Below are 26,892 nucleotides of genomic sequence, written 5' to 3' on the forward strand. Positions count from 1 at the left end.
TCGAATCGTCTTAAATTTGTTACTTTTCCCTGATCATTAGATATATACATGCATCTTTGATGTCCAATGCTACAAACTAAGAGCCTAGCCACCATTAAAATATAAAAAAAATCGGCTCGCAGGGGATTTTCAGTATAGCATTATTGTTTCATGATGTTGTGTACTAACTGCTGTTTAGCAAATCTGAAACTTGCTTGTGACAATGGAACAGTCGTTTGCATACCATGCATGTGTAGAGGCTAGAATTTTTCTTCTATTCCATTATCTATAAAAGTAAATAGCTTGTATTAGATGTATATGGATTAAGGATTCACGTGGGCAAATGGTTGTAGTGGTTAGTGTGATGGTTATTCATCACAATATCCTGAGAGTAGAATTAATACAGTATATATATCTTGTTTATTCTCTTATTTATCTTCGAAAAGGCGAAAAATATGTGGGAAATGGATAGAAATATATCTGCTGTTTCATATATTTGTTAGGTCAAGTAAGAATAAGATTAAAGATACGAACTAACTAAGTTTTCTTCTCCACAACCGTTCAATCAAGGAGCAGAGAGACGATGAAAATGATGGAAGATGCCATTGTTCTCCTTAAATTAAACATATATCGACAAGAGGACAGATGTCCCAGCCTTTTGTTTTCTTGATATACCTTGATATCGTTAGATGCCCATGTCACTCTGTCGACAAATATTTGCGTTTAGGGAAGTGTAGCCTTTGGGTCTTCAAAACACAGATGAGTATATACATTAAACTCTGTTATCATTGTGTGTTTTATGTAAAAATCCTGTAATTTTTTTAAAAATTCGTCATATGTATATGTTTTGTACGAAGAATACAAAAAGTTATGGTTCCTGTGTATTCTCCTTTTCATTTCCGTGCTAGCTAGCTTGCTATAGCGGCTCCGATCCATGTATCATGGCTCTCTAGTCATAATAATTAATTTTTCGTTACGGTCTCAAAATAACTATGGCTACTAATAAGATATTCATAACACATATACGGCAAAAGTATACTATTATATATGAAAACATTTTTTTCGGTACAAACATACTCGCATATAACTCGTATAATTTTCAGATATCAAAAGTCAATACATGAAAGTTACTACATTCGTTCTCTAAATCATGATGTTTAAGACAAACTAGTTAGCTTTGCTTGTTCTAAATGTCATTATGTTTGAGAACGAGGGAGTAACGTACTTGCGATAATATAATACAATCATAGTTTGGATAGACTTACCTCACACAATCTAAAAACATAGTTTATCTGTGACCGGAGGGAGTACATGTGGACCATCTACCCTGCTAGCCTTTATCATTGTAAAATAAAGTTGTTCTGAGAGCAACTCTTTGTAGTGTGGCAAATTATGCTATTGCCGGTCTAAGGGCAAGCGTTTCCACGCATCCGTCTGCTGTTTCACGTACCCCTGCATGGCTGTATGCGAATTGGACCTAGGATCGGGAGGAAAGGATTGAAGGAAGGAACCTGCTGCAAGGGCGCAGGACTTGTGAAAGCAGCAGCAGCAGCAGCCCTAGCAGCGAATAAAGCCAGGGGGGCGGGCGGCATGTGGCGCGCCTCGGAGGCCACCAAAGCTGCAGCCTGCACTGCGGCGTCTGCGTGCACAGGCATCTAGCATCTATACGTCACACGGCAGAGGCAGGAAAGCGAAAGCGACGCGTCGTGCCTCTCCGCCATGCACGCAGCAGAGGCACCCGGAGGATGTCTTGATGTCTCTCTCCCCCTCTCGTGTGCTTCTCGCTTTTCTATCCGTGGATAGAACGGGTGATGAGCTGCTGAATAATGTAATCATGCTCATGCATGGTTGTCTCCGATCCCAGGCTCGATCTCACCTCAGCTGCACTGCACTGCACATAGAACCCAGAAAGAAGCGTCAGAAAGCCGACGCTAATTAAAGCGGGCTTCCTTCTTTTTACTTGAAAATGGCAGGGCCACGGCGAGTTGCTGACACGTGCAGTGCGCATCCAGATCACGAATGCATGGCATCTTTTTTGCTCGCTAAGCTCTTCCATAGGAGGGTTTTTTTTATAGTAGTGAATTGGAGTGAAATACGAGGGTTTGGACGGGAAGTTAGTTCATTCTAGACTTAATCATTTTCGTTCCACAGGAATACTTTTCTATCAAACAAGCCGCGGGGAAGAAGGTTTGGGGCTTCGGGCTAGCAGTAGGTGTCGGCGTGACCGGCCGAATGCCCGGCCGGCCCCTCGTGGAGGGCATTATATTTGTGGCCTGGACACCTTGACACAGCTTTTCCATGCTGAAAACTTCTCCTTTTGGATGCGTAACACGGCTAACGCAAAAAGGTTACTCAGCTCCTGTGCTTTGCTTCCCCGAACAGTACCGCAAAACGTAGTATCATTTTTCTGAGTTCCGGCCTTTTGCCATGAACACCAGGTCATCATGTACTCCAACTAATCCAGTCTAAAAAAAACTACTCCAACTAATCAGTTTGTCCTAAACTTTAAAATTAGAGATATTCAGCTAAATATTTAGAATTAGAGATATTTAAAACCGGATACTGGGAGAGAGTACCGGCCTTTGTCCACAGTTCATCATTACTGTATCACCCTTGATGTCGTGCCAAGGTGCAAGGTGCAGGCTGCGGCCGAGCACGCACGAGGGCTCATCACCAGCGCTACCGACTGCGAAATTCCGAACAGAGGCCACCTCTGGCATACCACAGGATGGAGTACATGGTCTGTCGACAGAAAGGCTTTAGTTTACAACCAGTCATTTTTCTGGAATGTCACACATTGGTGCTACGGCTACAGCGTAACGCTTAACATCATCTCTCTACAGAGTTTACACCCAAAAGAATGTTGTCTTCGATATTTAGCTATTTCTGTGCACTGAAGTGCAATGTGTCATGCATACATGGTACAACACGAATGGGCAGCCGGGGCAAAACAAATCGTAGCTCGGCTTTGATGAATCCCGTGAGGAACAATGGTCGTCCTCCCTCCCATAATCTGCACACATCTTGGAATCCATGAAAAGAATGCGGAAGCTGGGGGCATTGGAGTCGATGCTTCTAGCTACGTTGCAGTAAGCAAATCCAGATGCTGAATTGCTGATGGTTGTGCTGATCAATCTTCGTGCTCATCTTCTTCTTCAGAGTCTGTGTGGAAAGCAAGGTATAGTAACATTATAGCAAATTTTAACCTCAACACAAGTTGGAAGAAGCTAGCTAGAAGTACAACTTCTTCACATAAGCAAATCAAACTGATTCACGCAGCATTTACAAGATAGCATACTAAAACTTCCTGTAGGTCAGTGCTTACCAGATCGAACATCATCTCCAACATTTCTCGTCCTTATTTGTCTCACAAGCATCCGATATATTAAAACCCACCAATATATGTGGAGGACAAGTAGTGAAAATAGAAGGGAATTGAACACATAGTAGTATATAGGACCGTCAAAATTGTGCTTCTTTTTATCCAAAGTCAACAAGACCTCATAGCTGAAATAAATGGATTTAGTCAAATAATGTGTAAAAAAATCCAAAAAACAGCCAGTCAGCTTGCTTCTAAATTACCAAAACCATAACGTAGCTTCTCAGAATTTAACATGTTTGCTATAATAGTTTAGTATTATATATTTTGGGCACTAAATCATATGATTAGCAACGTGGACAGAGGTGTGAAATCTCTAATTATTACCAGTGCTAAATAACAAACTAAGGAGTAAGTTTCTTCAAGGTATAAGATGCTAGCTGTAAGACTAAACGAAGGCTTGTTCTTTAGACTAGAGGAAGTCACTGTCAAATTTTTCACAATAAAGTTGGGTACAAAACAATAAGAAACTGGCACGTGGTTTCACATCTATATATGCAAACAAAACTTATTTTCTTCTAACACTTTAGTGATTTTTCCTGGCAATAAGAGTCTGATAGACTCCTGATACAGAACACAACAATTTACCTTGTACTTCTCAGAATCCAGAATGGAAAATATGTGAGGCGGAGAAGAATCCATGAAACAACAAAAAGCAGAAACGAAATGTTGGCAAGCCAATCACAATGGCTGTACTTGGACATCTTCCCTACTTCCAGGAAAACGTCACTTGCATCATGAATTGCCAATACTATAGAGCCAACTCGAGCAAATCTGGTTGACCAAGGAAAAGAAGTTTGAATTAAAACAGATTGTATATGAATTATGAAAGGAGTGAAAAAAGAAAGAAATTAACAAATCAGCAATGATGACTAAGAGTTCCTCCAATATTGATAGAACTATGTTCCAAATTCATGAAACAACAAAAGTAGCAGTTATCCAAGATAAGAACATACCTGAACACATAAGATAGAACAATCAGAACAACAGTAGCAACATGATGCGACATTGACACGCCAAAGTCTGAACGCCTTGTTTCCCAAAAAATAAGTGCAAATATGGAATATGTGTAGAATCCAGCAGCATACATGTAAACCGCCTTAAGTTTCAATCTGAGAGCAACGGCAAAACCATTAGATTTAGACTAGCCTGAGAACCAAAAAGAATTTGTATCAGAAGGTACAGTGGAAGGATCAATTACTTTATCTTCTGATCAGGCCAAACCTGTTCTCCAGGTCCTACCCAAAAATATCTGGTATTGGTGAACCAAGGCTCATTATATGTGACTGACAGAGCTAAAAGCTCCCCAGATAGGAAATAGACACATTTCCAAGCCGATTCCTTGAATTTTCTTATCTTCTTCCTTGTTTCTTCTGTTTCATTACTAGTTCTCTGATGTCCCTGCCCAAGTATAAGCCTCCTTGCAACCCTCTGAAACATTTACATAGGAAAGCAAAGAAGTTTGGAGATTAATTGAAACATCGGAAGGAATATCAAAGGTGTGAAAAAAAGGGACAAGGTGAATCAAAAGAGAAATCATTGGAAATCAAAAGAGAAACCATTGGAACACCAGACTATAGAAGCATGAAATTCTATTCAGAAGGATGCCGATGCCGTATGACCTGATAATGCAACCCTTTATGAACAACATATTTCAGAGGCATAAGCAAATCCAAACCCAACAATGGTTAAATTCGATAAGTGCTGATGAAAATGATCTCAGCAGGTAAATGAAAAATGTTTCAAGTTTAAAGATAACACAAATGATAGAAATGTATGCGTGCCAAAACTCCGTTGCTAGAATACCCAGTTATTGTCCATTTCTTTCTATATAATAATATTCTTTTGTAAAAAGAAAAGTTTCAATCTTTCATCTAGTTCAACTTAGTCCATAGTCTCAACTAACCTTCAAGTAAGCAATCTTTATAAATATACATAATCTATTCTGCTGTGAAGCATGTAGGTCCATCAAATTAAACGGAAGAAGTCTGCATTTTTCGTGCCCAAAATGCAACTGCCGACTGGTTACAATTACTTTCCAGATCAGAACGTTCAGACATATGGCTAGCAACACAAATTTGAATAACACCCTAATTGCAAATCACCATATAAACTTAACACAGGAAACCAAAATGCATTTTGACAGAGAGAGCATCAAAGCTCAGCAAAATTTCTGGCCCCAGAATATTGAGAGGGTGAAGCAAACTGCTCTCACACTCCACAGCTGGAACTTCGAATATTAACAATGGATTTATACTCCATTTTGCTAGCTCAAGATCCTCACCTGGCTCATAAAAAAGGTTTCTCTTATGCCAGAAACTGCTATTGAACATAAGACCTTCTATCTATACAAGTATCCATACTCATGAATCAACCGAGTAACTGCACTTAGTTTTGAATACCACACTAGCTATAAAATGTACGATACTAAAAGAGCAATTGACCCTAGAAATAGTATCTGTGGGGCCTGTTGCCAATTGCAGGCGAATACCACGACTCTAGTCTTGAAAGGCCATTCCACAACAGCTGCCAACATACCGACATATGAACCACAATTTCTTCAGGAAACCTGCTCACGGCTGCAAACCAACCAACCATGCTACTCCCTCCTTATGAAGAACCAATGTAACGAAAGCAGGCACCTCCATTAAATTCGTCACCACCTATGCAGAAGCTGCATAGCAGTAGCATTGGCCTAGTTCTGGACTTAGGGACCACCAATTACAAAGGAGCAAAGCTTAAACGGCTACGCTAGGCATATATTTCAGTGGCCAACTCCAATAGATTGGGATATCTAAGTAACGAACCAAACAATTTAGACAATATAGGAGTCGGAGAGAGAGAAAATGCTATGCGAGCAAAGAATTGATATGATTTAGATCTTCCAAAGAGCTAATCATTTGAGCCCGGAAAGACTCGATTACTGAACCAAGCGCTTTCCACGTGTCAAATTAGCCCAGACACGCGCAAATGATGATTAGATCACTAAAAATAGCACCTTGTTGTTGCACCCAAGATGATTAGATCGCTAAAAATAGCTCCTTGTTGTTGCACACAAGGCAGATAGTTTTAGCCAAGGCAATTGTACAAGCTGTTATTAGAGTTGGGGAACCCAGCAAGAGTTCAGGCGAATTTTTCGGCAGCAACTCTTAAGCGCCAGAGTCATGAAACCTTGACTGACGAAACAACCGCGGAGAAACAAGAAGAAAGAAAGACGGCAAGGGCTGGGCGCACCTCGAAGACGAAGCGGTCGAGGAAGAAGCGGACGGTGGGGAAGAAGAGGACGAAGGCCGGGAGCGCGAGGAAGTCGTCGTACGCCGGGTAGGACTCGCGCTCCCAGTCCACCTCCGCGAGGAGCCGCCCCGCCGCTGCCCCGAGCCCCATGTCCCCGCTTCCCCCCGGCCCCGGCCGAATCGGAGGCCGCCTCTGGAGAGTCCCGTGGCGGCGGCGGCTGCTAGCACAGAAGGATCGACGCGGTTGGGCCCGATTCCGCGGCGGCTACGGGCAGGAATGGCCTCTGGGGGGAGCCGCCGGCTGGGGGGACTCGTCTCGCGCTGTGTGGCCGCGGTCGCCTCCGTGTTTACTTCTGTGAAAAGGAAAAAACAAACAAGCGAGTTTTTTTCACTTTCTCCCCCCGTGTTTTCGTTTTGTTTTTTTCTCGTGTCCGGCCTTTTTATGCTGGTGGGCTTCGTTGGCGGAGATACGGTACGGAAAATTCCAAGGCCTTGGGAACCGTAGCGAGGTGGCCGACATCAACGCGGATAGCCGAATACAAATGGTTTTGCCTAGCTTTTCTTTTTTTGTAATCGTACGCTGTTACAGAGGGGGAGAGTAGTCGTGCTAGCAATCGCTCCCAAATCCGTACCGTCCGTCCTGATTAGCTTATCAAAGAGGAAGGATTTCAAGTTAAGAATGGTGGATGATGCTACTTGTTCGAAGTCTATCCCAAGATATTCGTGTACAATTCTACCGTAACTAAGTAGTTTTCGTTTGTTTTATTCCCTTTATCAATATAGTTGAGCCATCACTCTCGAGTGATTTTATGCCTTCTCATCTCTAGCTAGAAATTGTCAGGTGGCGACGGTCAAAGGTATATAGGAATTGGATTGAGGTTTCTTAGGGTGCGTTTGGTTTGAGGGACGAAGTGGGACGGGACGGGACGATCCCACTTCGTCCCGTGTTTGGTTTGAAGACAGGTGGGACGGGAACATCCCTACGAGGGAATATACCCTTCAGATGCGGGATGCCCCCATCCCACCAAAACGAGCGGACGGGGCATCCCACTTCGCCCCCGTCACGCGTCGTCCGTCCGCACCGGTGGAGGGGGCGAGGTTGGGCGGGGTGGAGCCGCCGGCGGAGGAGCCGGCGCGGGCGAGCACGGCCGGCGGGCGCGGAGGGGCCGGCGCGGGTTCGCGCGGCCGGCGGGCGAGCAGGGCTGGCGGGCGCGAGCTCCACCGCAGCCGGCCGGTGGAGGAAGAAGATACCTGTTAGTATGACAGGTGGGCCCCACGAACGGTGTTAACAGAAGAAGAAAACGGTGCTCGTCCCGTCTATAGCGATCTCCCCAACCAAACAAAAAATTAGGACGGACCCATCCCATTCAACCAAACAAGAAATGGAATCATCCCATCCCGAAAACTGGAACGGGACCGTCCCGTTCTACATTGTCTCCCAACCAAACGCACCTTTATTGACTAGAGGGGGAGCGGCTAGGTGAAAAGTAGGAATTTTCATGCAATTCGTCAAATGAGGAGCGAACAGGTCTGAGATTTTTGGGGCATGTTACCAGTAGTACTCTCGAGTCCTCAAAGAGACACAGATGAAATGACGGGACCCCACCGCGAATTCACTCGACGGTCGAGTGCTGGGATCATCTGGGGACCGCGGCGGCGCCCACGGCGTGCAACGCAAAATGACTGGCATGACGGTACTACATGCAAGCGAAGCACGGATCAGACCAAATCAAGCTCTGCACATGCATGCGTGCCGTCATCCGAGAAAAAAAAGATCAAAGTGTCCCGCAGCAGGAGCAATCAGGAACGACGTTTGGTGGAGGTCAGGGAGATCCAGGGGGCACGACGCGACGATTGTTCCTCGCCGCTCATCAGCCCGGCGCCCCGCGCCGCCGCGCGTGCGCGTCTGCACCACCACCATTCCGAGACAGCGGGGGATGGGGAAACTCCCGAGTCCGCGTTTGACTCATCGACTGTTCTGGGTGAATATTCTATACAATCGACTGTTCTGGGTGAATATTCTCTACAATCTAATCTCGTGCTGCTTGCAGTTGCAGCGAAAAGTCATGAAAGGGCAGGTGAGTGCACGCGCGTTTGACGTACGACTATCCGTGTTCAGCACGAAGTCGAAGAGTACAACCTGCAGCCCCATCATCTCCAAGCTCCTCCCTAAAGCTTGCTCCATGTTGAAAATTTCAAGTCTTCTAACTTTTCGACAGACACGGACCAGAAAAATCCACACGAATAGCAGCAATGCCTTGCCAAACTATGGAGATAGGCCATGCACATGCTTTTTGGTCGAGCTGAAAGCCACTCAACAACTTACTTCTTTGGACAAGCAAAGCCCCACAAATAAACTGCTTCGTATTTATACGTAGCTCATATGATGGGCCGTGAAAACAGTATGGACCGCCCCAAGATATAATAGTGAGGGTCCTTTCAGCCCACACTCTACCCACCAAGCCCATTCAGCCCGTGGAGAGCCCACACGCGCGGATGACTCAGTTGGGCCCATGAACCTTATCCCCTTCCGACTTAAACCCAAACGTCCACTTCCACCACCACTCCGCTTTCGCCTCTTCCGCCTCCTGCCCACCGCCGGCATGCTCGCCGTCTCGCCCCATCCCCGCCTCCCTCTACTCCCCGGCGTCTGCCCCATCCTCTCTTTTCCCTTCCAGTTCCCTTGCCGCCGCTACCGCTCCACCACCAGCCGCCTCCGCTGTGGTCTCCGCCCCCTCTGTCGCCTCCGCACGGACGCCATGGCCGGGCGGCGCGCGGGCATCGTGATCGACGTGGATAAGGTGGCAGAGACCGGCGACCTAGACCTCCCTGTGGATGTATCGTTCACGAGGAGGCTTCCCCCTGCGCTCACTGTCGGTGACGGTCTCGACGCGCTGCGGCGGGCTGCAGCTGAGGTCAAGGCCAGCCCGCCTGCTGGCGCCAGGAGCGGCGTGATCAGGTTCGAGGTAAGCTTCGGGAATCATCGCAGCCTTTTCGTGACGTTGTCAAAAGGAGATTGTTGGCTGGTTTGGTAATGACTGATGGCGTTTGGGTGTGGGAAGCATTTGCAGAATTTTGGGGGCTCGCTTTGTAGTTACGATGCTGTTATCCTTGTTTCGTTCCTTTCACTGCAGGCGAAATTTGATTGACGCGGTATAAGTGATGTAGAATTAAGTTTGGGACCAAACTAGGGCTTAGATCACTCTCTGCTGGTCAATTCATCCGCATACAATTGTTAGCATGCATAAGCATCTCCCTCCCAATTTGTTATTGCTGGATCAATCATTATTTACCATGGATGCTATTAGTATTATATAAGTTTAAATGCGATGAACTTCAATTATAGATTCGGTATCTCAGTTGGTGTAATAGACTTATGGTAAATGCAGCCTTTGGATTTGCTCCCAAACTTGCGCTCCATTTACCCTTAGAGTCCAACGAGACTTCACCCTAGATTCTTTAGATGACTATTTACTCAAATTTTGTGCAGTCAGAGCATTGTTGGCTCTTGGCATGGCAATGTGCAACATATAAATTTGTAGACTTTAGGCTGGCATTCTGAAGCTTACATGCATTGAGCTATAGGATGCTATAGAACTACTAGAGGAATCACTTGCGTAACTAGTCTTGGCATGAATTTGTCCATCTCTTGAAGTCCAAGCAACACTGGAAGATGATTAACCAACATGCAATGGTGCAGGTACTTGTTCCACCCAGTACAAAGGCGCTTAAGTGGTGCTCTCAGTTTAGGGGATCATCATTGTTTCCTCAGTTTTATTTATCGAGGAAGCTAACCTCTTGTCCATCATTTCAACTTGAAACCTGTGGCATTGGGTCTGCAATTTGCTTGCACGGTTCCTACCTAGGAAAACATGGATTTGATTTAGTATTGAGGTGAGGTCCCCCCTCCCTCCCCCTCTCTGCCTCTCATGCACGCACACATCCTAACACGATTAGGGCTTATTGTTTCCTTGCAGATATATTTCTTCTGATTCACACTTGATAAGGGCTTATGGATTTGTAGGCATGAAATATGACGAGGAATTGTCGTCCATAGAGGAGAAACTTGGCTCATATTACTTCTTCATCCCTCAGGTAATAACCTTCACTTTTCTATGGCATCCCTCAGGAGTGTTTTTATCAACCTTTATGCAATATAAACTCAATGTGGAAGTCATTCTATATTCAGATAGAGGGAATCTTACAGTCTCAAAGTTTTGTGTAATATCTGTATTTTTTACTTAACTTGATCTTGATGGTTCGCATGGTCACATTGACACAAAGCTGAAACACTTAGCTCCACAGTGTTAGTTTTTAGTGGTCCTCAAAGTAGTTGTTAATTGCAAGATGATTCCTTGTTCAAGCAGCATACACTTAGTTCTTACATGCAGTAATAGTGCAATTGCACCAGTATCGACAGTACTGAACTTATTTTATGTAAAATTAAAAATACTGAAAGTTGTAGCTGAGCCATTTTTCAAATGAATGCAATGTTCCCTGACCAGCTTTGCCCAGTGGACCAAGTGTTCAACTTAGTGAGCTTAATTTGGTCCCCTCAGCAAGCTGGTGAATGGAAATGCCTGGGTGAGTATTATGGCCATGACACCACACAACTTACAATTTTCTCGTTGTAGAATTTACACCTGAATATCCATTTGAGTATTACTCATGTAAAAGCAATGCTACCAAAAAGACTGCAAAGTGGAAATCAACTCTTTTGAGCTACGAGGAAAATTGTTGAATAGTGTTTTTTTCCCAATTTCATTTCTGCAAACCAGCCATGTTGCAATCTATACCCACTCACAATTGTTTCAGCTAATCTTTGCAGGCATCATGTAATTATTAGAATTTCTAGCATTTGTAGTTCTCAGTAACATATATCTTACAGGTTGAATTGAGCGAGTTTGATAGTTGTTCCATACTATCATCAACCATGGTTTGGGATGACTCTGTTTCTCATACATTCAAGGATGCTGTTTCTTTATTTGAATCTTGCTTTGATCAGGTATGCGGAACTAGATAACAATTCTTCAGTTTTTTTCAACTTCTTGCTAAATAATTTGCGGTTTGGCTTGCCTTATTGCACACTTATCTACTGTCTGTTTCTTAACTTCACTTTGTATGATTTATTACGCTTCTGTACCACTACATAAAAAAGGCTTATTTACTTTGTAGACCTTCGACTGTTTTCAGTCATCTCAATAAATATAGTTGCTTATTTATTGAATTTTAATATTTTATGTTTTACCACCTTAAACAGATACAAAATAGCTATGATTCTTCAGACAACATTTGTCACAAAGGTCTGGTACCGAGTTACATTTCTGGAGATGCACATTTGTCAGAGACTGGGAATCCTCAGCTGGTAATATTTCTTCCTTGGATTGTGCATAGTATGTGCTACTGATTCAAAGTATGGAAACTCCTTGGGGTGCTATTGCCCATCGACACTTGTTATTAATTCCAACTTTGTTGGATCCACCTTACCAGGTGTATTTGGATGCAGAACTGCTCGCCACAATAGATGCCAAAGCTGATGTGCTAAAGGTATTCCCTTAACCTCAGTAAGTTTACTTGAGCATTATACCTTGCTCTTTGTTTGTGAATGATTTTTTTGTTTTCGCCTTTACGAATCTCATGCTTCTTACAAAAGATACTGCTTCTGTTTCTTTTTATAAGGCATACTAGGATATGGGTAAGTCTTTAGGATTGTACTTTGATCATCAATTTCTCTTACAGTTTATCATTGTTCGACAAAATCAATGTCATATTAAAAAAATTGTGAAATACAAATCTATTGATATAACTTTCATACACTAACCATGCACGTAATTTGACTAACTGCTAGTCAAAATTTATGGAGTTTGATCTTTTTAAGTCCTACACTCCCTATAAAAAGAAATAGAAGCATTTTATTAAAAAAAAATTTATCGAACATGCAGGAGAGCTGCGTATCTTTTTATTAAGGGTCTCTTTGGTAAAGCTCCATCTGATTCTTATTCTCTATGAGAGCTGATTCTCTGAGAGAAGTGATTTTGTGGCTGAAAGTGATTCTCTTTGATTCTCTAGCATAAACTCTTAAAATTAAGATGGAGAATCACTCTACAGAATCAGGAGAAGCTATTTTTTTCAGCTCCCAGCCTCTTAGTTCATTTTAGAGAATCACTTCACAGAATCAGCAGAGAATCACTTCTCTCTGAAAAACTGTTTGGCAGAGCTCCTGCTGGAATCAGCAGAGAATCAGCTCTGGGAGCTCTGCCAAACGCACCCTAAGAGAGAAAGAAGGGGAAAGATCCCCGTACAAAGCAGTGTCATTTCCTCACAAAGGAGGAAATAAGGCTGCTGCAACACCCCACAGATCTAAACTAAGAAACTCTCACTTGACCATCCCCTTGACCCTGAAATAAATCCTGGATTTTTTTAGCACCGGCAAGGCCCCAAAGCCTCAACTCTTCTTTAAAGAACTGATGTGCTGCTTGCAAAGAAGGGGCTGCCCCGTCAAAAACTCACTTGTTTCTGTGGTTCCATAGCGTCCAAGCTCCTAGTATAACCGTGCTATTAAATCCTTTTCTTTGAGCTTTCCCTACTTTTTTATATGATTTCCCCCACCAATCAGCAAAGCTCTTTTCATTCCTTCTTGGTACTATACTCTCTAGGCCAAGAGGAGCTAGCAGATTATACCACCATTGACGAGCAAAAACACAGTTGGTAAGAATGTGCTGCACCATCTCTTCCTCTTGATCACACAAAACACACTGATCAGGGTGTGGGAGTCCTCTCTTTGCTAACCTGTCTGCAGTCCAGCACTTGTTCCTAATAGTCAGCCATAAAAACATTTGGCACTTAGGAGGAGCCCAAGATTTCCAGAGCCTGCGCCAAGGCTCAAAGGTTATGGCACCATTGAAAAAGGCCCTGTAAGTGGATTTGGAGGAAAAAACTCCATTCCTCTCATGTCTCCATATATGTTTATCAGTGTCCTGGACCAAGGTGAAATCCTCTATTAAATCCCAGATTTGAAGATATTGGACCAGCCCTTCCAAAGAGAGGCTTCCTTGTATGTCCCTTACCCAAGTTCTGTTATCAAGAGCTTGTGCAACTGTCCTGCTAGACATACACCTCTGTGAGACACAAGAGACCACTGCTGGAGCTAAAACAGACAGAGAACACCCATGTAACCATCTATCCGACCAGAAGAGAGAATTAGTTCCATTGCCAACTTGTGTGGTAACTGAATTATCAAGGCATTTTATTAATAGATAGTTTGTCTGTAACTCTGTATCATGATGGAAAACACATCTTATAATTTTACCACATTGATTCGGAGAATGAGTGAAGTTTTCTTTTGGTCCCTAAATTTTGTTGCAGTTCGAAAGTAAACCTTTCTTAAAAAGGTCCGTCAAATCCCTTAAATCCTTGAGTCAGTAAACAGGTGTGGATGACTAACATGTTAGTGCCACCTGGCAGTTAGGAGCTGAAAAATTCATGGTTAAAATGGACCTAACTTCAAAATTGAGGGACGGAGAAACATTTTCATGTTAATTTACTTTCTTTCTGAAGGTCGATAGTTTATTTCATGGTTAAGAGTACTGTGAATTATATCCCTGATCACCTCTGGCACTTATTCTTTTGCAGGAGAAGTTTCTGACTTCTGACCAGTCTTTTGTTAGATTTTCACCACAGTTCTTCTTTTGTTCAAACATGGTATGATTCTACCTAAGTATCTATAGCTGCATATGGCCAACAATTTATATTATTAATAACTAGAACCTTCAGATAATTTGCTTTTCTATGATCTACAACACTTACCAATTCAGGAAAACAAATGGATAAAACTACACATAAAAGGTATATGTTAAAATTGCAGTGCAAAAATAATTTGATGTTTAGATTAAGAAAGATCAAGCAAGTTAATCGCTCTATAAACACATCTAATATTATCTTGTGTCATTTATAGGACTTATGCTTGCAACACAAGACAGAATCTTTCATCAAGGGCTCCTCTAACATAAATTTGGTATGGGCATCCCTTATAGTTGAAGAATGTGTTAGGCTTGGTTTCACGGTAAGCTTAACCAACTTATTGCCTTTAGCATTTCTAGAATGCTTCTGATCCACTTTGTTTTAGTACTTCTGTATAGCTCCAGGTTCAAGATCATCCGCACTTGCACTTTCTGCTACATGCCATCCTTTGACAACATGCATATCATGTTACGATGAGCGGTCACTTGGATTTCATGCTCTTGGCTATGGGAGAGGTTCTCGAAAACCAGCAGTAGTAATCACATCATCAGGAACCGCTGTATCAAATCTTCTTCCTTCAGTGAGTGGCAGATTTCTCTTTATTGAAAACACCCCTTTTCCTTGTTCCAGTATTATTGCGAGCCTTCATATATACACCTCATTTTTCTTTATCATATCCAACAAGTTTGCATATTGTAGTGCTTCTGTATAGCTTTACGAAGGCATAAAATAAATCAAAGCAAACATTGTCTGGAGTCTGGACTGTTAATCAAGTTTCACTGTGCCACATGTAGGTGGTCGAGGCAAGTGAAGATTTCATACCAATTATATTACTCACAGCTGATCGTCCTCCTGAGTTGCATGATGCTGGAGCTAACCAAGCCATCAATCAGGTACTGGTTATTGCATACATTCTAAAATACAAAATTTTTTAGGACATTTCCTATTCTGCATAGTTTGGTACATTAATCTAGAATGAATTGCCTTTCTTGTGTGCGCATAAAGATTGGTATGCTGTTTTCTTAACAATATTATCATGGGAATGTGTTTTATATACCAAGTGAGCCTTAAGATCTATTATACCTCCACATAATAAACACCAATACATGAACTTGCAGATTGCAGTTCTGGCACTTGGTTTATTTCTCTTTGAGCCCACTGCGTTGCCTTGCAAACTCATTTACCAAGTTCTATCCTTTGTTCTTCATTGGATCTTGCAGCGGCCCATCTCAACTGTTTTCATTTTCATTTTCAGGTCAATCATTTTGGTACCTTTGTAAGATATTTTTTTAATCTCCCTCCACCTACTGACCAAATTCATGCAAGAATGGTTCTCACTACACTTGATTCAGCAGCCTACTATGCAATGCAAGCTCCACAAGGCCCAGTGCATATAAACTGTGGTTTTAGAGAACCACTAGATTACACTAATCGAGATTGGAATATTGACTGTTTGAGAGGTTTGGATAAGTGGTTTTTAAATAGTGAACCATATACCAGATACCTAATAATGAAAACAGTTTCTGCATTCGGGAATTATTCTAGTTCAGTAATGGAGATTCTGGAGATTGTAGAGAAGGCGGATCAAGGGCTTCTATTAGTTGGTGCTCTTCATACAGATGATGACATGTGGGCCGTGGCTTTACTAGCTAGGCACCTTTCCTGGCCAATTGCTACTGATATTCTGTCTGGACTGCGATTGCGGAAAGCAGTAAATTTGGTCCCAGGGCTTGATAAGAGCATTTTATTTATAGACTACATCGATCAAATTCTATTGTCTGATTCTGCTAAAAACTGGATAAGCCCAGATGTTGTTGTTCAGGTTTTTCTCCTCAGAACTCATTGATTCTAATTTGGACTGTTCCCTATTTCTTTATTTCATTATTATTATGTATTTATGCAGTATATTTATTATATCATAATTATTTTAACTGGTACTGTTTGATTGGCAGATTGGCAGCCGTATTACTAGCAAACGAGTGGGAATGTTTCTCGAGACTTGCTTCCCATCTTCCTACATTTTGATTGACAGGCATCCATGCCGTCATGATCCTTCACATGTTGTCACCCACAGAATACAAGCTAGTGTAGTGGAATTTGCTGCTAGTTTGTGTCATTGTAATTTTCCAAGGAAGACAAGCAGATGGACAGATATTTTGATGGTTGTTAATTCAGTGGTATGAGCTGCAACATGGTAGCTAGAGTTCTTCATATATAGTATATAATTATTTCTTTCGGAACTTTAGCCATTTGTTTCATGTCATTAGTCCACCAAGCTTGCACTCATATACCTATTATAATGGATAGAAGGGTTCAACTCTTATTGAAACTTCAAAGTAGCACCAACAGTTTTTGGCATGTACATTTTAGCTAATATTACATAACTGGGCATTTTATTTCTGCAAAAAGAAGTAAATTACCTGTTGTAGTTGTAGCTAATGTATTTGTGCCCTGGAAGCTTAACTTTAGAGAAAGCTCTATTTATATTGAGCAGAGATTTGTTATAGATCTCCCTCCCTGAAAATAACTGACAAAATCTCTTGCCCCTTCTGCTATCAAGTGAGTTTTGTTCTGACAACTGTTGCTAACTCCAGGTTTCTCAGGAGATAATGTTTCAGATACATTCGAAATGCTCACTTACAGAACCATATGTTGCTCAAGTAATTGGGGAGTCACTTTATGGTGATGCTATCATATTTGTTGGGAACAGCATGGTCATCCGAGACTTAGACATGTTTGGCAAGGGTTGGACTGATTACACTACAAATGGAAATAGCATGATAATGCATCATTTTCCAGACTTTGTTGGCACAACAGTGGCTGGGAACAGAGGAGCAAGTGGCATTGATGGTTTGCTCAGCACAGCAATTGGATTTGCGGTTGGATCAAACAAGCATGTAAGTTGTTTATTCAGTTAAGCTGCATGCTCTAGAGAAAGTATTCCTATCATACTAGTATGATAGGAATTAAGTGAACATGTTCTTGTACATTTTCTATTTCTGATGTAAGTCAGACTTAAAATAAGTCTTATACTAGTATAAACATATAATACCATTCGACTTAATTGAAGACATGCTTCTTCTCGAAAAAGGCACGCTTACCAATACATGTGTACTTAATCTTTCATGAGGAATGGAGAATACATTTTTAGGCTTTTGGCAGAACTTTGACCTTTTTTTCCTCGAACGCGCAGGAGAACTGTTCATCATTGTATTAAGGAGCAAAAAAAAGTCCAAGCGGACAAGTACAACACATAAGTAAAAGCAAACAAAAACATAAACGGAAAAGACACACTGATCTCACAACTTTGACTCTGTATATTGTCAGGTATTCTGTGTGGTTGGCGACATGTCCTTTCTTCATGACACAAATGGATTGGCACTTCTCAACCAAAGGTTTGAAGTTTGAACTTTTCTCTACACCTGTATACTGACCCTTGATCGATCTCAGAGGCATGCGCAATTCGTATTAGGTTAACTTAGTGAAAGTCGTGAAAGTTATCAATACTCTATTTACCCAAGCTGCTCCTGTGTTGTCATGACGTTGAACTGTATATTCATTAGAGATAATGTTGTTGACATTATTGAAGGGCACCGAGGAAACCTATGACGATAATCGTTGTTAACAATCATGGTGGTGCAATCTTCAGCTTTCTACCAATTGCGGAAAATACTTCACCACAAATTTTGAAGAAATTCTTCTACACATCGCATGACATATCAATTTCCAACCTCTGTGCTGCACACAGGTAACATCAATTGGTATCCAGTTGTTCTCTTTACGTGTCCCATATTGTTGTAGTGACATTATGCTGACATTTTTGTCATTTATGTTTGGAGTTGCATATTAGTTTCTACCTCTGCTTTCAAAGTTAACATTTACCATTATTTACCCCTGAAGCCAATATATAAAAGTAAATTATTGATTCTGAAAGGTGATGGGATTGTTGGTTATGGAGTCCATTATGTACAGAATGGAATATGTTGTAGTGCTGAATTGTTCTTCTCATTACTCTCACTACTTGTGTTGCAGGGTAAAGCATTTTCTAGTTCAAACAAAAGCAGAGCTTCATGATGCCTTGGTGAAATCCAAAGAGGAACAGATTGATTGTGTGGTAGAAGTAGACAATAGCATTGATAGCAATGCCAACTTTCATAGGTTCTTATCTTAACTAAATTGCTTTTCACATTCTTTTTATAATTGTGTTCTCCATCATGTATTTACATATTTCTACTAGTTCTGCAGAATTATGAATATGTTCTCTGCCTATTCTACGACTCTGTATCTGGATTATCTTCTGGGAGCTCCATATTTTAAGAGCGAGTTAAATGACATGCCTGTTGATACAATTCACGGAGCGGAATACATGCTGTACAGGTATATGTGATAATCCCTACCAATAGACGTAGCACTGCCACCACTGCATTTTCAACAATTTGCCTTTGAAACCATCATTTGACAACAGAATCCAGCTTTCTGCACCACGTACTTCAGGGCTTTCTGATGACAGATTCTCTCATGAAGGAATTATTCTGAAGCTTCATGTGGATGATAACATTGCAGGATTTGGAGAGGTTTGTCTCATAACACTTTTTGCGATTTCTACTGTTTCTTTAGCATAATGCATATTTTTTAACATTAAGTTACCATTCTCTAATTTAAGTCTCCTTTAGTACTATAAATTATGGATGTGTTGGTGGTGCTCTTTGACTCCTTCACTTCTTACAGAAAAATTGTGTGCCAACATGTGAGCCACATCATCACTAAAAAATCGGAGTCAAACCATTCTTCAGAAAAATCACAAACAACTACATCTAGTGACCAAACTCACCTATCGAGTATCACAGCATCATCATTTGTAGGTGTGTGCAAATTTCCTTGGTAGGCCAATGGATGGCATTCAGACTAACTTAGACTTAATTGGACAGGACCACATTTTTGAACATTTTGCAAATGACCCCCAATATGTTCAAAAATCAAGAGATAGGAAAATGGTCTAAGTACACACGCACTCAAAAGTAGAGTAATGTATCAAAGACACCACATAAAACAGGAAGGAATGTACAAACAATCAAATGACGGAAGATGGTTTAGGTTTTATTGGATCTGATGTGCACAGATCTCATCCTAATAGTTCTCGTATGCGTTTGCATGGTAGCAACTAGCAATGGGTTTGTGTTACTACATATGCTTTCTAGCAACCATATTTATGATTTTGCCAGTCCAGAAAATGGATAGGTTAATTTTGTCCGGTAATACATCTTAGAGCATTGTCAGGAGTTTAGTTTTGATCCATTTCTTGTAACAGGTTGCACCAATTGAAATTCATGAGGAGGATCTGTTGGATGTCGAAGAGCAACTTAGGTTTATTTTCCACATGATGAAAGATTGTGTGCTAGATGTTATTCCTTTGCTGAAAGGGTCTTTCTCCAATTGGATATGGACAAGCCTTGGGATTCCTGTAAGAGAACTTTTCAAACTTGTTAGCACTGACTTCTCAACAGATTAAACTTCTGTCCGATTTTACTTCATCTCAGCCTTCTTCAATATTCCCAAGCGTTAAATGCGGATTGGAGATGGCCATTCTCAATTTACTTGCATCACAACGGAAATGTGGATGGTCCAAAGTTCTTGCTGGTTCCGACCCCTTAGTACAAGATCAGAACAGTTCTGCAAGCATAGAGATATGTGCATTAGTAGACTGCAATGGTACTCCAATGGAAGTAGCACTTGCTGTAGCCAAACTGGTCGCTGAAGGTTTTACCACAGTTAAACTGAAGGTAACTATTCAACTGGTTCCATAATTGTAACACATGGAAGTTAATGTTTTTATAGACTATCTTTTTGCTAATCAAGGTATACCATTTTCCTTTTCAAAATCTCTTTGGAAGGTTGGGCGTCGTGAAAGCCCCATTGAGGATGCAGCTGTCCTTCATAAAATAAGAGAAGTTGTAGGGTACCAAATCAATATCCGTGTTGATGCAAACCAGAAATGGACATATGAACAGGCAGTTGAATTTGGATCAAGAGCAAAAGGCCTTCGTTTGGAATACATTGAGGTAATACACCTCTATTCATCAGCTCTGTATTAAAAACTCTGAAATATGCAAAACATGAAACTTTCCTACTGCTGCACCTTGTTGCTATAGTACTGTTAGTTGGTGCTGGGATTCCTTCAGTTTCCCACGAGGCATGTTTTTATCTTGTTTTTTCTTGAGAATCTTCTTTCGTTTTTTGACTTTACAGGAACCAGTGAGCTCTGTAAATGATCTCATCAAGTTCTGTGACAAGAGTGGCTTGCCTGTTGCACTAGATGAGACTATTGACAACCTTAAGGGAGATGTAATCCCTAAGCTTCATCAATTTGTGCATCCAGGAATAGTTGCTCTTGTGAGTACTGAGAAAAATGTTTTGGGCTAGTTTTGAAGGTTGCTTATTCTATGTATGTATTTGACCTTGCTTTAATTGCCATGCTCAGGTTATTAAACCCAGTGTTGTTGGTGGTTTTGAGAATGCAGCTCATATAGCAAAATGGGCTCAGATGCATGATAAGATGGCTGTCATCAGTAGTGCATATGAGAGTTCTGTAGGTTTGGCATCCTATATACAGTTATCACATTATGTTGACCAACAAAACTCCATAGTCTCCAGAATAAAGAACAAAGGTACATGTGGGGTGGCCGCTCATGGACTTGGAACATATAAATGGTTAAGGGAAGATGTATCAGAGCAAAAGTTAAATATCCATGCAACCCCACTTGGTGACGGGATTCGAACTTCAGTAGAAGATGCCCATCGTTATCTTCACCATTTAAATATAAGCAGCAATAAGATAGAAAGGACATATAGTGAAGAAAAACTGAGGTCATATTCTATCCAAGTTGACGTGGACGATTGTTCTTATATAGTCAAACTTCAAGAGGCCGGTGATCATACAAATGTAAGCATTCTCCTATTCTTTTGAAAATTCAGATGGTGTATTTGTTCATATTGCTGTATATGAATTTATTCTGTGCATTTGACCACTGACCATACAAGTGTAAGAATTCCTCAATTGTGGGTTTGCTGCGGTGCTGCCTCTGGGCATGTGATCCGTGGTGAGAAATTATTAGTATCATTTAAGAATACCGCTTGTACATTAACTGAAAAGGTTTGTACCTGCAGGAAAAGGTTGTTCTTTTACTTCATGGATTTCTTGGTACGAGTGACGACTGGGTTCCCATGATGAAAGCTCTCTCCCCCAGTGCACGGGTCATTGCTGTTGATCTTCCTGGTCATGGCGAGTCACAAATGCTGCAGCATCATGTTGAAAATTCAGAACAATATCTGGTTACAGTTCAATCAGTTGCAGATTTGTTGCTAAAGTTGGTAGGTCAAATAACTGATGGTGAGGTGGTTGTTGTTGGCTATTCAATGGGTGCAAGGATTGCACTCCATATGGCACTAAATCAAGTTCACCAGGTAACTTTGTCAGTATTTTATCTTTTCTGTGCACTTCTTTCTTATGCTGATTCTAAGCTGGTTATGCCAAGACAGATTCGTGGAGCTGTGATCATATCAGGAAGTCCTGGATTGAGAGATGAAGAAAGTAGAAGACGTCGTATTGCTGTTGATGGATCAAGAGCTAAGTTCCTGATGTCCTGTGGACTCGATTGCTTTCTGGAGACATGGTACTCAGCAAAAATGTGGACCAGGTAATAGCCTGATGAGGGAACTGATTATTTCCTATGCAAGATGGAGAAGCTATACATTGTATCCCTAACATGTATTTGGATTCCTTTTCTTCTGTCTTTTCCTTTATGTGCCAGTCTACGAGAGCATCCAAAGTTCAATTCTTTAGTGAGGACACGCAGTAAACACAAGAACATCAAAGCTCTAGCTAAGGTTCTTGCAGACTCAAGTGTGGGGAGACAAAAGTAAGATCACCTTCCTGTACTCGGTAGTTTGTAGTAATGTTTGAATTGACAGTGTTATTACTTATGTGCCATCCTGTTCAGCAGTAGACGTGTCAGACACTGATAATGCAATTGATAAGCAGATGGCCGGTTGTACTTTGCTTGTAGACATTGTTCATGTTATTCTGTCTCATGCAAGTTTTTTTAAAGCAGAATCTCATGCAAGTTTTAATGCACCAGGTCCCTGTGGGAAGACTTGAAACACTTGAAGAGGCCTCTACTCATCGTTGCAGGTGAAAAGGACACGAAATTTAAAGACATCTCACAGAGAATGTGCAGCGAGATAACACAGCACGCTGAGTGTGGATCTGGTGGTCGGGATGGAAACGAGCTCTGTGACGTGATCATCATCCCAGATAGCGGCCACGCTGTGCATGTTGAGAACCCTCTTCCTTTGGTAAGGGCCGTGAGGAAGTTCTTACAGAAGCTGCACTGATAACATCTGAGCTGCGCAGATCATGAGTCTTCAGGTTTGTTGGAGTTGTCCTCGGATGCAGGGGGGAGCTCTTCGCTCTACATTTCACTTTGCCTGGGTAAATTGTCAATTTTTCTTCCAGAAAATGCCAGGGTTTTGTGTCTCTCTGGAGCCTGCATCTATCATTCTGGGGGTGGTTGGATACTAGGTGCTAAATTTTAGTAGTGTCACATTGGATGTTCGGATGCTAATTAGGAGGACTAAACATGAGCTAATTATAAAACTAATTGCAGAATCCTGTACTAATTCGCGAGATGAATCTATTAAGCCTAATTAATCCGTCATTAGCAAATGGTTACTATAACACCACTTGTCCAATCATGGACTAATTAGGCTTAATAGATTCGTCTCGCGAATTAGACTCCATCTGTACGATTAGTTTTATAATTAGCCTATATTTAATACTCCTAATTAGCATCCAAACATCCGATGTGACAGGTGCTAAATTTTAGTGGGGTGTATCCAAACACCCCCTCTATCTAGCATCCTGTGGCTGTCTTTGCAGCAACTATTCCTCGTTTGAGCCTGGGATTAATAGACAAAAGGCCCTGGTGGACCGAATGGTTCGTGCGATCCAGTTCATCGGTGCAGCGTGTTCCTTGACGTGGCCAGAATTCTACTACATTTCCTAGTTCCTACTGGCAGCTCTCAGCATGTTCACATCTGCAGCCTTTGTATGTATAATTATTTTACACCCGCTGTCGGGCAGTGGCTTTTGGCAAAGTTTCACTGAGCTGGGGCGGTACAAGATGACTGGATCTTTGCGTAATCGAAGTAACTTGACTACTTGAGGTATAACTCTCCTGCATTCACTGCATTCGAGAAAAACTATCGTCCATGGTTCCATGAACACAGTATATGTGACTCGGCTTGTTTTTCCTGGTCTTGTTGGGATTCTGGAACCGGCCGCCTGTCGATCAACTGGCTTCTGTGCGATTCCTGACTGTAAAAAAGCCTTTAAAATCTCCTGGGGGCGCGAGTTTGGAGCTTGGGATCTCGGGCCTTAACGACCCCGATGCGAGGCGGGCTTTTTCTTTAATCCAGCACCTGACCCCCTGCAGCTCCGGCACGTGAGCAGGCCTACGCGGACTCCACGAGCGCAGCCGCGGGGCCTGGTGCTGGTGCCGCGCCGTGTGCACTGCACCGTCACGCACCCGTCTCGCCCGCGGCATTGTTGGCAAGGGGGCTCTACTCCCGAAGCCCGGCCACCACCCCGGCGGATCGGAAGCTAAGGCCGGGCACGCAGGGCGCACAGAGCCCACACGTGGTGCGCCAGTGCGCGCACCGTGCGTGGCTCGGCGCCGCACGGTACAACTAGGGCCATGCGGTGCAAAAGAACGCCTAGGGCTTGGTAAAGAACGCTTGTACATCAGTACGGCCGGGAGCAGATGTTTTATTACTTGTATATGTATAAATATGTAAGTGGTGTAAGAGATCTCGCGACCTTGAGGTTTGACCACCCAATCGATCTCGAGCTGACTAGCAAAAAAGGGGCATCTGCACCGCTTGCATATAAAACGTCTGCAGATGCGTCTTCAGCTCCTCTCATTTTCATACAGAAACACTCTCGCAGTCTCGCCGCGTAGTAGGAGCTCGCCATGGGTTGCAGAAGGGCTTCTTCGACTACTCTTCTCATTGTCATCTTGGCCGTCGTCTTCTTGCTCACACTTGACCGTCCCGTTGCTCATGCTCGCCACTGTGAGTGCTCTTGTTCATCTTTGCATTTCGTTGCTTTGTTTATTTGAAGTTAGTGGCGTGCATTGTGTTCATGTTTCTTATCTCTTCCTGAACTTCCTCTCGCCTTGTGTTTGAACCAAATTTGCTGCCTATATATTATCCTTGCAGTGAGGAGCCCGTCCACGTCGACCGCCGAGCATTCGTCGAGAGAGAAAGGATCACAACGGACGAGGAGCCACGGCGTGGAGCACACCAAGAACGCAGAAACCGTGCGCCTGGAGAAGGGATCGACGGGAGAAGGCGCGGCCGGAGCAAGCGTCGTCGGCCGCGGAGGAAACAGCCCTGCTGCGTCTGCCGAGAAGGTTGTGGTGGCGCGCTACGGGCCCAGGCCTCACCCTAAAAAACACAACTAAGTTTAGGTATCCGTTTCAAGTGTCGCTGTACCTATTTCTTGTAGCTAGGCTAGTGTTTTTTTTCCCCTTCCTTTTTACTTCTGTCTCTATAGGTGATGAAGATAGGATAGGATAGGATGGATCAAACTCCATAGACCATAGCAGTGTACTAGTCAGTTGTTGAGTTGTTTGTCATCGTTGCTGAGAAGTTAATCTTGACAGAGATTCTTCATCTCGTATATATAGAAGTCCTGATGCTTGTTTCGAGTTTTGCGCCAATCAACTCAACCCAACCTTCACCAGTATGTAGTTCAACCGCGCTCCTTCAAATTTGGCTGTTTTTTATTTCCTTTTGTTTCGGAAGAAGTTAATCTTGATAGAGCTTTTCATCTCGCATGTAACAGTACTGTGATGTGCTTATTTTGAGTTTAGTCACTGCACGCTGATGGACTCAACCGAGCCTCAGTAGTTCAGTCACTCCCCTTCAAAGTTTGGCTGTGTTGAACCAAGTCAATAAGCATTCAATTAATAATATAATCATCCATCAAATCACCCCGAGAGCTTGGACTCCTTGTTGGGCACAACTTATTTCTCAGCTTCTTCATTGGTGTGGCAAACGCCAGGATACTGTTTACTCCATCCAGTCTTGAAACAATTGTCGTTTTTAAACTGCAATACAATCAGAAAAGGCACTACCTCAAACATGAATATATCAAATGTGTAATGTTTTGAAACTACTACTGAAGACGAATTGAGCCATACCGTATTCAAAAGTTAATTTGAGATATCCAATTAAATAGTATAAGCTAGTGCAGAAACCAATAATACAAATAAATATGAAGAATAGAAAGAATATGATTTTCCCCGGCCTCTCCATTCTCCAATAAACAGATTCTAGAAGATCATAAGCTACGGAAAAACGGTTGCCTAAGCCATGGTGAATTACAAATTGAGTAAACAGGCAATGCAAGATGCAGGGAGGAAAAAAAAGGAAAAAAATTTTAAGAAAAGAGCTGGTATTGCTTCAAAAAAACAAGAATAAAAGAGCTGGTATTGCTAAAAAAAGAAAAGAGCTGGCAAAGGAGTTTATAAAAATGGGGTTCCTATGTAGCTTCCGTTAAGTTCTACAACTTTCAAACCAATTAGGCTTATTTAGGGCAACCATCACAGCCCATCAATCTCCCTCCACGAATACTCTTCAATATTTTTTTACACTTGACTCAACAATATGTTAACCCTATGTAAACATTTCGAATAGTCTAACTCAACATTGCATGGAGATCGGTATTATTTTTTACTTGCTCCCCGCTCCCAACCTCCCACCTCACCCAGATTTTTCCACGTGTGATACATGCTTCAATATTTTCTTACAACTGATTTAACATTCCACAAACCCTGATTCAACATTTCTAACAGGCTAATTCAACATTTCACGGGGTTAGGTATTTATTTATGGTTGCCTTGGGATGACATATTTATTTTATGATTGGATTGCCCCCCCCCCCCCCCCCCAACCATCCATCTATTACAGCAAGGATCGTAAATACTGGAAGTCATTTAAAAAAAATTGTGGAAGTTATATAAAGTTTCCTGATTAAAATGTGCCGGTCAATCCACCATGTTCACCATGCAACACAGGGGGCGTCTTTTCTTGTCATGTGAAAAGTCCAATAGCCCAGAAATATTATGGGCTTCAAAATCGAGCTGTCTCTCTCCCCTTCGGACTGTTACAGGCCCGCGAAGCCGCGCTACCAGCGTTACGATAGTCTGATGATAGCAGTAGTATGCGCTGTACGACGAGGCAGTGATAACTGTACCGTGTACAGGCTACAGCAGACACATAATATTGCAGATCGCTCGCACGTACGTGTCTCTACGTTCTGTACGAAGTGGCCCTTTTTCTCTCGTGGCGCGTGGTCCAAACTTCTTTGGTTGTACCTACGGGCCATATCGAGATCCATTACGTGTGACGAAATCGTAGGTTTGAGACGGTGCAGTGTTGGACAACTGTCTCGATGACAGTGCGACAGTGTTAGCTAGTCCGCGAGGGCAAGGAGGAGAG

At 42.3% G+C, this 26,892-nt stretch overlaps 3 protein-coding genes across 7 annotated transcripts; 2 read left to right on the forward strand and 1 right to left on the reverse strand.

Moving 5' to 3' along the window:
• Positions 1–2,722: 2,722 nt before the first annotated feature.
• On the reverse strand, positions 2,723–6,975 carry LOC117867114 (ASC1-like protein 1). The gene is made up of 6 exons (XM_034751461.2): positions 6,593–6,975; positions 4,560–4,789; positions 4,315–4,470; positions 3,947–4,132; positions 3,305–3,486; positions 2,723–3,141 (listed from the first exon to the last, which is right to left on the reverse strand). Exons 1-6 carry the CDS (start codon positions 6,740–6,742, stop codon positions 3,110–3,112), a joined length of 936 nt encoding a protein of 311 aa, XP_034607352.1. The 5' UTR covers positions 6,743–6,975; the 3' UTR covers positions 2,723–3,109.
• A 2,114-nt stretch (positions 6,976–9,089) lies between these two features.
• LOC117859232 (protein PHYLLO, chloroplastic) lies at positions 9,090–23,559 on the forward strand. 5 transcript variants are annotated; one of them, XM_034742441.2, is made up of 27 exons: positions 9,090–9,557; positions 10,292–10,485; positions 10,569–10,686; positions 11,480–11,596; positions 11,852–11,956; positions 12,082–12,138; positions 14,224–14,292; positions 14,546–14,653; positions 14,717–14,911; positions 15,126–15,224; positions 15,587–16,153; positions 16,284–16,508; positions 16,926–17,228; positions 17,659–17,726; positions 17,921–18,079; positions 18,364–18,489; positions 18,577–18,708; positions 18,797–18,905; positions 19,640–19,792; positions 19,869–20,111; positions 20,223–20,390; positions 20,578–20,721; positions 20,810–21,271; positions 21,496–21,792; positions 21,868–22,025; positions 22,140–22,247; positions 22,467–23,559. In XM_034742441.2, the coding sequence occupies exons 1-27, from the start codon at positions 9,105–9,107 to the stop codon at positions 22,720–22,722; spliced, it is 5,193 nt and encodes a 1,730-aa protein (XP_034598332.2). In that variant the 5' UTR covers positions 9,090–9,104; the 3' UTR covers positions 22,723–23,559. The 5 variants fall into 5 exon arrangements, with proteins under 5 accessions (XP_034598332.2, XP_072149785.1, XP_072149790.1 ...); XM_072293684.1 differs by having other exon boundaries at positions 21,496–22,025; XM_072293689.1 differs by lacking the exon at positions 10,292–10,485 and having other exon boundaries at positions 9,475–9,557; positions 10,616–10,686; positions 21,496–22,025.
• Positions 23,560–23,698: 139 nt separating this feature from the next.
• On the forward strand, positions 23,699–25,097 carry LOC117844814 (uncharacterized). The gene is made up of 2 exons (XM_034725611.2): positions 23,699–24,459; positions 24,607–25,097. The coding sequence occupies exons 1-2, from the start codon at positions 24,360–24,362 to the stop codon at positions 24,849–24,851; spliced, it is 345 nt and encodes a 114-aa protein (XP_034581502.1). The 5' UTR covers positions 23,699–24,359; the 3' UTR covers positions 24,852–25,097.
• Positions 25,098–26,892: the final 1,795 nt, after the last annotated feature.

This window comes from Setaria viridis, chromosome 1 (assembly GCF_005286985.2).
Source record: "Setaria viridis chromosome 1, Setaria_viridis_v4.0, whole genome shotgun sequence".
NCBI lineage: Eukaryota > Viridiplantae > Streptophyta > Magnoliopsida > Poales > Poaceae > Setaria > Setaria viridis.

Excerpts from the sequence above, each read along its gene's own strand:
- LOC117867114 (XM_034751461.2), bottom strand. The coding sequence starts at position 6,742 with ATGGGGCTCGGGGCAGCGGCGGGGCGGCTCCTCGCGGAGGTGGACTGG. Across the intron at positions 4,790-6,592 it reads TCGACCGCTTCGTCTTCGAG|AGGGTTGCAAGGAGGCTTAT; the intron begins GTGCGCCCAGCC and ends TAAATGTTTCAG. Across the intron at positions 4,471-4,559 it reads TGGCCTGATCAGAAGATAAA|ATTGAAACTTAAGGCGGTTT; the intron begins GTAATTGATCCT and ends CGTTGCTCTCAG.
- LOC117859232 (XM_072293684.1), top strand. The coding sequence starts at position 9,105 with ATGAACCTTATCCCCTTCCGACTTAAACCCAAACGTCCACTTCCACCA. Across the intron at positions 11,597-11,851 it reads TTGAATCTTGCTTTGATCAG|ATACAAAATAGCTATGATTC; the intron begins GTATGCGGAACT and ends CACCTTAAACAG. Across the intron at positions 20,112-20,222 it reads TTACCACAGTTAAACTGAAG|GTTGGGCGTCGTGAAAGCCC; the intron begins GTAACTATTCAA and ends TCTCTTTGGAAG.
- LOC117844814 (XM_034725611.2), top strand. The coding sequence starts at position 24,360 with ATGGGTTGCAGAAGGGCTTCTTCGACTACTCTTCTCATTGTCATCTTG. Across the intron at positions 24,460-24,606 it reads CGTTGCTCATGCTCGCCACT|TGAGGAGCCCGTCCACGTCG; the intron begins GTGAGTGCTCTT and ends TTATCCTTGCAG.